At 65.9% G+C, this 9,481-nt stretch overlaps 1 protein-coding gene across 1 annotated transcript; it reads right to left on the reverse strand.

The window, feature by feature from the left end:
- Positions 1-1,759: 1,759 nt before the first annotated feature.
- On the reverse strand, positions 1,760-7,597 carry TEKT4 (tektin 4). The gene is made up of 6 exons (XM_026484974.3): positions 7,064-7,597; positions 5,030-5,100; positions 4,490-4,633; positions 3,795-4,017; positions 2,909-3,063; positions 1,760-1,976 (listed from the first exon to the last, which is right to left on the reverse strand). Exons 1-6 carry the CDS (start codon positions 7,595-7,597, stop codon positions 1,760-1,762), a joined length of 1,344 nt encoding a protein of 447 aa, XP_026340759.3.
- Between the last annotated feature and the right edge of the window lie 1,884 nt (positions 7,598-9,481).

The following is a 9,481-nucleotide window of genomic DNA, read 5'->3' on the forward strand; positions in this document are numbered from 1 at the left end:
GGGCATCCTGTGGGGGGGGTCACTCACTCACTGCGAGGGTGACTGTTCCACAGACAGGGAAACCCTAGGAAGCCAAGGGCAACCCAGATGTGTGGGGCAGCTCTGGGCATCAGGGGGCTTGCAGGGGGAGCAGGGTGGGGCGACACTGCAGCCCCTGGAACATTCTCCTCCCCCCACCCCACCACACTCGCCCCACCCCAGCCCACCCCTCAGGCCAAGAGCTGCCCCAGCTCCCTGGGATCCCCTCCCCAGACGGAGACTGTAGTGTGGGCCCAGGGTGGACGGCACCCTGCCTACTGCTCTGGTGGCCTGAAGCGACCCTGCTCCCTCTCCCCAGGACCCCGGTGGCCTCAGGGCCCCGGGCGCACAGCTGTGCCACCGTGGAGCCCAGCAGGGTCAAGGTCTCAGGGCTGCTGGAGACGCCCGTGCCTGCGTCATGGCCTCACCTTCCCCATGAGCCTGGCCAGGCTCCACGGGCTGGTGGTTTGTCTCTACAAGGGACAAACTTTCTAGCTCACCAGCAGCCGTGGGACAGCCACAGACAATAAGCGCCCAGCCGGCAGCCCCGGGGCCTGTGCCGTGCCCCCCAGCCCGGGGCCACCAGCCCATCTGAGAGATAATGAGCTGTGCTCAGCCCCCACCTTGCCCCCTTGGTGCCCAGCAGCTGCCACAGGGGGCAGGGGGCTAGACGAGAAGGCCCTCAGCGCAGGGGGACGCTCCCTCTGGTGCTGGCGATGATGGGGCTGAGTGGCCCGTGTGCACACAGAGGGAGTTACCAGCTCCCAGCAGCTGGAAGGACACTCCCCTGAGTTCTGTTGATGAGCCGCCCTGGGCGGGCAGACAGCGACGGGAGCTGTCTGTCCAAGGTGGGCTGGGCACAGTGGCAGGGGCCTCCTTGCACGGAGCCCTGACACGGAGACTTGGACACAGGGCGAGGGATGGTGCGTGGCCAGATGGCCGCTGGGAGCCCTCTACCCACCATACCCCAGCCTGACTCACCCACTGGTCAAGGAGAGGCTGGACAGGACACTGGCTACCCAAGCTGACCAAGGTGGCTGGGAGTGGAGGCCCCCCCCGGGCTCAGGGTCCCCAGGCATCTGTCACCCTGGGTGCCCACCCAGTGCCAGGTGGAGGTGGCAGGGAGAGGCCCCGTGCATCTTCTGCATGGTCACTGTCCCAGGCCCTGCCTGGCGCCCTGCAGGAGCTTTGGGGCACTGTGTGGATGCTCCCAATCCCAGGCCCAGTCCCTCGGGGCAGAGCCGGCCAGCTGCACGGGGACAGTGTCCAGGGCACAGGGAGGAAAAGGCTGGGGCTTTGGTCATTGCTGGGGCGATGAGTGCTGTGGCTTCTGTGATGGCAGGAGAGGACGCTTCCTCTGCATGGTCCTGCAGGCAGCTCAGGTGGGCCCTCTGCCATCTCTGCCCATCTCTGCAGACTCAGAGCTGCCTGGGGGGGGGGGGCAGGCCACTGGTCCACGGTCAGCCATGCGGGGGCCTCTACATACCCTCCAGGTGGTAACCGGGGCTGCCCCAGGCAGCAGGAACTGCCCGGGCAAAGGCTCTGAGCCCCCGCCTCCTATCGGCCTGGACAGGGGCTCCGTAGGTAAAGCCCACCTGCCCGGGCTGCAGTGTCTGGACTCCCCCCAGAACCACGTCAACAAGTAGAAAGCTAACATGCTCTTTATTTGAGGGACGGGGGGACAGGGCCTGCCCCATGTCCAGCCAGGCCACAGAGGCACCTGCCGTGGTGCCAGCCCCCGTCACTGGTAGCCGGCCAGCTGGAGGATGGTGGGGTAGCGGGCACGGTGGGTCATGCACTTCTGGCGGTCGATGAAGAGGCTGTTGGTCTTGACGGCCAGGTCCTTCTCCAGGTCCATGCGCGTGTCCTCCAGGTTGCGCAGCGACTGCTCTGCTTCTAGAAGCTTCTCCTTCAGTGCTGCAAGGGACATGTTGAGCTCCTCCACCTCGCTCACCAGCCTGTGGGGCAGGGGGAGGCAGGTGTGAGCTGGGGCTCCAGGCTGGGATGGGCAAGGCCCGGGAGCCCTGGTGAGGGGTCCAGGCCAAGCTGCTGGGCCATAAGAAGACCCAAAAGTCCCAAAGGGAAACCTGGCCACCACGTGGAGTGGGCTGGGCCAGGATGCTCCCTACAGCCTGTGGGAGGGCATGCCCTCAGACCGCAGCTCTGCAGGGCCACTGCACTGGGCCCGAGCTGGGACTTCTCCTGGCTGCCCCGGCCCTGCCCCCGGCCAGAAGGGAAAGCCTGCGTGGGCAGGGCTCTGTAGGGCCGTGCTCAGTGACACTGTGCAGCAGTTACACGCAATGCCAGCACTGCGCTGAGGTCCCGGTTCCCTCTATTCCTGGGGCCTGGACCCCTGGCCCCGCACAAGGCCCCAGTCCCCAGCTGTGTTGCGGGCAGGGAAGGAGGAATGCCAGGCAGGGGTATTCCATTGACAAGGGAAGCTGGTACTCGATGAGTCAGAAACACTAAAGACACGATCCCGCCTAGGCTTTGAGCCAGGGCCAGGGGCCACTCGTGCCATCAGGGGTCTAGATGGTGCGGCGTGGGCAGGGTGGCCGGGGGCCTCGGGGGCCTTGGGGCTCAACCTCTCAGACCCCGAGATTCCTTGCCGGGAAGATTGTGCAGCAGGGGATGAAGCAGGAAGTGCTACGCTGTCCCTGACACTCAGCGCTGCGAAAGGCACATCCGTGTCTAGTCGTGCTGGGTGGGGGTGGGGTGTGGGGACACCTGCGTGTGTGAGCCTGTGCGTCTCCGAGACAGGCCTGCAGGCAGCGGTGTTCCTGGGGCCCAGAGGCCAAGGGAGGCCCGGCTGGGGCAGGGGACAGGCACAGAGGGTGGGTGGTGCGCTGTCCCGCTCAGGCCTGCCCCGGGTCACAGCCACGGTGGGCACCTGAACTGGGCGGCGTCCCGGCACAGCTCCACATTGGGCCTGTGTGAGCGGTTGTACAGACGGGTCTGAGCCACCTTCAGGGGCGCCTCCTTGTCCTTAATGGCCTCCTTCAGGGCCGCAACGTTGTGCTCCTGGTCTGTGATCTCCCGCAGCGTCTGCACACAGGACAGTCCCTGGGGTGCCCGCGTGGTCCCACCCCACCCTCCTCCTCCCCAGGACTGTCCACGGACTCTCCGGGACGTATGGAGGCAGGAAGATGTGTGCAGCCACCTCGGCCCTGCCAAGGGCACCCAGAGGGCGGGGGTGGGACAGCAAAGCCTGCTGTCCTGCATCTCTGGCCTGAGCGACCCACCCCCCGGGTCCCACAGGTCACCCAGGCCCCCGACCCTGGTGAAGAACCAGAGACATGGCAGCAGCAAAGGGCACCTTGAGAGCCCGGGTCAGAGCCCTGCCAGGCCCGGCCATCTCCTGCCACCTTCCCCCTTACTCATGCCTGACAGCCACCCCAGGGTCACCTGGTTTTTTATTGGTTTAGTGAGGGCCCGCGGAGGAGTGGGTGCCTTGAGCCTGGGGTCCCTCAGGATGGACGGGACAGAGGAGGGGTTGGGATGAGGCCACGTTGTGACCAAGCCAGAGGCGGGGCTGCCCACAAGGAGCTTGGTGGCTCTGTAGTTACAGGTGGTCAGCTCCGGTGCTGGCCTGGGCGGGGCCGGGGCTGGGCGGGGCCAGGGGGCGGGGCCTAGTTTGGGGGAGGGACCTGGTGGGGCGATGCCTGGGCGCGGGCGCGGGCGGGGTTTCAGTGAGGCGGGGGCGGTGTCCGGGCTCGGTGTGGGTGGGGCGTGGCCAGCGCAGGTGGGCGTGGCCTGGGCGCGGGGTGAGGCGTCACCTTGTGCAGGTGGTTCTCCAGCTTCTGGCACGCGTCCTCCAGCTCCTCACAGCGGCGCCCGAAGGCCAGGTTCACAGCGTCGCACTGCAGCCGCAGGTCCTCGGCGGTGTCCCGCAGGATGCAGTCGATGAGCACCCGCAGGTTGACCGAGGCCAGGCGCTCGCGCTCCGCGCGGTACAGGTTTTCCTGCGTGAACCGGGCCCACGTCTCCGGCGTGGAGGCGCTGCGGGCGGGGACGGGTTGGCGCCGCCGTCGGTGGGGGCACTTGCCAACGGCTCCGGCCCACAGGCGCTCCCGCGCTCCCCGCGCCCCAGCACAAATCACCACCCCCAGCGCGGCCGCGCGGCCTCCGCACACGCTGGACCCGGCGTCCCTTTGCCCCCTTGCGCCCCCAGCGCCCCGTGCGCCCCCCAGGCTGCGCTGCGTTGTGTGGTGGCTGCGCGCCCCCTGCCAGCCGCCCGAGGAGCTGCAGGGAAGCCCCCAGGTCCTGCCTCCCTCCGCAGGCCCCAAGCCCCTGGGGAACCGTGTGGCGCTGAGTACTTGCGCAGGGGTCCTGCTCGCTGCAGGCCCAGCCTAGGGGGCTGGGGGGTCTGGGGGAGGGTCCCCAGCAGAGGGCGCAGGAGCACAGGTGCAGGTGCTGGAGACAGGTGTTTGGAGGAGGGTCCCTGGGAGGGGCTGGGGCTGAGGTGGCCCACCTCTCCTCCAACTTGGCCGAGTGCGGGTAGAACTGCACCTCGGTGCTCTGGTTGTGGTAGTGGGCGCAGGTCTGGTCGATGTTGTAGGCCTCCACCTTGTCAGACCAGTCCATCTCACACGTTTCCTTGTGCTCACGGTTCAGCCTAGGGTGGGCAGGGTCTGCGTTTGTGGGGTGGGGGAGGCACTGGGTGCCACCCCCAGGAGCAAGCACACCCCCCATTCTTCACTGAGAACCAGGCCACCTCTTCTGCCCAGTATGGGGGTCCTCGGGCCACCCAGGCTCTGCCTGGCCAACAGTGTCCAGGAGCCGCTGCTCCCTGCCCTGGAAAGCTGGCCTGGGTTCTGGACATCCAGGCACCCAGGCCATGCAGGGGTCTGCCACCCCCGGCAGTTGCCCCTACTTGCCCTGTACTCCTGCCTGAGACCTGGGATAAGCCCCCACCTCTCTGAGACTCCGGGCCTGCTCACCCCAACTTCCTGCCCAGAGCCAGCCCAAGGGGTGAGGAGACAGGGGAGGGCGTGGGACCACAGAGACCCACCGGATCTGGTTCACGGCCTGCATTATGGTCCTTTTTAGGAGCTCCTGAATGTTCCGGATAAGCTCGGTCTCCTGGGGGAGAAGACCCCACTCCCTGGTGAGGATCTGAGGATGGCCAGGCTGCTGTGGGCCCATGGTCAGCCCCTTAAATGCTCAGGCCAACACCTGACCCCTGGCTGGGTAATCGCGGGCCAGACAGCCAGCTTGTTGACCCCCAGTCTCTTCCCTGGAAAACAAGGGATGAGCCCAGCTCTTTCTCATTGGGTTTGTTCTGGGCTTTTGAACATTCTGTTTGGTGTAGCGGAGTGCGGGTTTTCTTCCTGGGGGTTTCTACCGGCTGCTGGGACCGTCATCAGAGGCAGCCCCCACTCGTCTGGCACCCACTGGGCAGCCCCTGGGCTCTAGGGGCCATCCCTGCAGCCTGCCCTGGGCACTGGTGGCCAACAACCTCCTGGGCCCCTGACCCCTGGGAACCAGGTGCCCTCCCGGCCTGCTCCTTAGGGCCTTGGGCTCAGGGAGGCCCTCTCTCCTCCACTGAGCTTTCAAGGGGGACCCTGTGTGTCTTTCTGCGACTACCATGCCTCTGTTTTCTGTGCACAAACAGCCCTCCTGCTCCCATTTGGATTTTCACCTCCGTCTGGCTCTAAACCCACGTATGTCAGGGTCTGTCCCATGGGTCTGTCTCCCTGTCCCTGGACCATTGTTGGTGTTTTCACATTGGGGGGGGGGGCGGAGTTTCTTGGCTCAGGGCAGGGGGGTTGCAGCCAGAGACCTGGGAGGTTGTCGAACAGCTGAGTGTGGGGTGAGGTGGTAGGGGACCAAGGAGGGGGTTGGGGCTGGGAGAGGGGAGGGGCTCAAAGTTCTGGACTGAGCTTGGAGCGTGCAGGGCCCTGCATCTCCCAGGAATGCCCACAGCCTGCAGTTCACAGGTGAAGCCCTCAGGCTCTGAGAGCTGCCTGGAGCAGAGGACGGGCCTGTGCAACTCCCTGATCCTTGTGGGGCTGCTCCAAGGACAGGTCCCACTGAGGGGAAGGCTCCTTGTGCTTTGAAGGTGGCCTCCATCCACCGCCCCCTCCACACCTGAATGCTGGGCTGGGCCTGGATTTCCAGCACAGGCATCAGGGAGGGGAGTTATGGTGTGCTAGGCCTTCAAGAACTCAGGGTCAGGCTTAATTTGCATGACCTAGGGTGACCTGAAGGGCTGCCCAGCAGGTGCCAGGACCCAAGGGACCCAGGACCCCGGCCCTGCCTGCATCCCAGACCTCAAGAAGCCTCTCACAGGGCTCAGCTCAGGCCCCTCCCCATCCTTGGGGTATGTGTGGATGGGCATCAGGGCTTGTGGATGGACCTGGCCAGACCCCTCCCTGCCTCAGTGGCCTCTGAGTGTCCCATCCTCAGGCAGATGTCCCCAACACATGTCCAGGTGTGAATTCTGTCACCCTCACCCCAGGATGAGCCATAATGGGGGAGGGGGGCACCCTAGACATGGGATTAGGGTGAGCTGATGTGAGGTCCAGCTCCAGCCCCCATACCTGTTCAAACCCGTACACCGGGACCTGCCCCCAGACCATGTTGCCCCTACCTCAGCAGGTCCAAGCTGGGGCCCACCTCACAAGGAGCTGGGCCTCACACAGTGTCCACTATGAGGACCAGGCTCCGGGAAGGTCAGACTAGGCACCCTTCTGGGGTCAGGGATGGCACCTCCATCCTGGATGGCCTGAGCCCTGACCCCACCGCCCAGCACCTTGTTAGTCCCCAACCTACATACAGAGCCAGCATCTCTGTGCTTGGGTGTGGACCTAGGCGTGTGCTCCACACATGTCTGCATGTGTGAAGGGTTACATGCTCTGCGTTTTCCTGTGTGTACAGAGGGGCACGGGCTTCCTGAGCCCGCATGCGCCCACCCAGCATCTGCCCATGTCGTGGGGACCCACGTGCGAACCCGCCACCCTCGGCCCTGTGCAGGCCACGCTCCCTGGAGAAGGGTGAGGGCAGCCGGGCCCGCAGTTCTCTGGGAGCGGAAGGGGCAGCACACCTTCAGCAGCTCCATCTCCACGTGGTCGCGGACGAGGTCGGGGTGCTGGCGGCGCTCGCGGCACTGCAGGTTGTCGGTGGCGATGGAGAAGGGCACGGCGGTGGCGTCCAGGGCACGCTCCAGCCGCTGCTTCTGGGCCAGCAGCAGGTCGGTCTCAGCGTCCAGCTCACTCACCTCGTGCTGCAGCTCCGACTTCCAGCCGTGCATGTCCTGCAGCCGCGCACCCACCTTCCTGGTGGAGTCCTCCTGCGTGCGCCATGCCAGCGCCTCCGTCTCGGCCGCCAGCTGCTGGCTCTCGTGGCGCTGCCGCTCCGACTGGTCGCGGTCGGCAAAGGCTCGGTGGTAGCGGGCATAGCAGTTTTGGAACCACTCGTCCACCAGGTACTTGGCCGAGTGGAAGCCTGCGGTGGCCAGGCCCGAGGACGTGTAGGCGCCCGTGTTCCGGGCCACATCATACACCTTCCGGGGCATCTCGCAGGCCGGCACCGTCTGTGGGGCAGGCTGCTTGGTCAGGAGCACGTCTGTCTGTGCCATGGTGCCAGCCACGCCCGCTCCCCTTCGAGGGAGGGACAGTCAGCAGGGCAGCTCCAGGCCACTCTGTGCCCAGCAGGGCACTTCTGGTCTCCCAGCGACAGGTACACACAAGCCCTCCTGTTGCTGGGCAACAGGTGCCCTCCCTAAGTGGCTCTCTTAAAGGGCCAGGCGGCCCCAGTGCCACCACCTGTCCTGGCCCACGTGTGGCATCTGCCTAGAATTGCCCCGGGACTGCGGCCTGAAGCCAGGTCCCATTGTCCCAACTCGATTTACTTGTCCCAGTAGGAAGGTCTCCCGGACACACAGGGGGGTGGACTTGTCCGATGGGGAGTTGAATTCAGCCTCCAGGGGATAGCTTGGAGTCAGGCACTCAGGCCTTCCCCACACAGATAGAAGCAGATCCCGACAGTGTCTCCAAGGCCACGCAGGGCCAGGCTCACGGCCGAGGCGGCAGGAGCAGGAGGTACGGCTGGTCCCCGGGCACAGCTCATCCGGCCCCGTCCTGGTCAGCCAGCCAAGCACCGGGGCAATGTCCAACATGACCAGCAGAGGGCACCATTGGCCGCAAAATGTTGCAGGGAGGGGGCGGGACAGTGGCCGCGGTTGGGCAGGGGTCTCTCCTCCCTGGGCGGACTGCCCCCCCCTCCCCGCGTGGATGGCCTTACCCCCCAACCCCCACTAGCCCCATGGGAGCCCCCCAACAGTCCACCTGCAGGACATGCACACCCCCAACCCATCCCCCTGCTCCTGCCCCTCCACTCCGGCCTCTGCTCCGTCCCAATGGGCCCCAGCAGCCTCAGTCAGCTGACTGAAGGGAACAGGGCCTGGGCTACGGGCCCAGGCCAGGCCAGTCACAGGCCTGGTAAGGACTCATGACAGGCATGGGGCACGCCCGGAGGCAGGGACACGTGAGGAGGTGTCCTCCAGAGCGGTCCTGGGAGGAAGGGAGCTCCCTGCCTCCAGGGGCGTGCAAACAGAGTCTGCAGGGACTGTTGGGGGCCTCAGGGCCTCCCTGACACCATGGCAGGTCCCAAGCCACTGTCTGAACATAGCAGGGGAGAGGGCAGCAGGCGAGTACCTCGGTGTGTCGTGAGACTCAATTTTCTCACTCCAAATGCAATTTGGAGACAAACCCAATAAGCCTGCATATCACTCAGCCACTGCTTCGAACCCCAACACTGGCAGCCGGCCTGACTGAGGCCTCAGCCTCCTCACGCTTCCCCGCCTGTCTCCCCGGGGCCCTCCGATCATTTTAATCCCCACAGGAGCTGAAGCGTCTCAGCCCTGAGTCTGGCCAGCCCAGTCCCAGCAGAGGCCACCGGGGAAGAGGGAGGCCTGACCCCCGGGGAGAGGGAGGAAGAGCACACTCCCTCCTCCTGGTCCAGCAGCACGAAGTGTGGACGGGGCCTGAGACGTGGGCTCTGGGAAGGGAGGCTCAGAGGGGGATGCCCTGGGCAGCTGTGGAGGTCCCCTTGCCCGGGAGGTGTCAGGCTGTTGGTGACAGAGGAGGGGACAAGGAGGCGTGGGCGGGGGCAGACATGCCGGAGGGGAACGCGGCTGCAGTCCAGGCTCCGCGCCGTGTCCCTACACTTGGCAGGAGGGAGGCCGACAGAGGCTGGGGGCTCACCCTAGTTCAGCCCCAGGCAGAAGGTGGGGACTCAGGACCATGGATGCTTCCCTGTCCACCCTGTGCCCAAAGGACAGCACTCACGGACCCGGTTCCCAGCCTGAAGCTGGCACTGTGTGTGGCTTGCGCTCTGGGCAGCTGTGTCCCCCCTCAGGGCTCGGCCCAGCCCCTGGCAGCCTTGAGACACCATGGCCCCATCACCCAGGATGTCCCCAGCACCGTGGCCTGGCTCTGCCGTGCGAGGAGGCTGTGGCGGT

This window comes from Ursus arctos, unplaced genomic scaffold, assembly GCF_023065955.2.
Source record: "Ursus arctos isolate Adak ecotype North America unplaced genomic scaffold, UrsArc2.0 scaffold_2, whole genome shotgun sequence".
Classification (NCBI taxonomy): Eukaryota; Metazoa; Chordata; class Mammalia; order Carnivora; family Ursidae; genus Ursus; species Ursus arctos.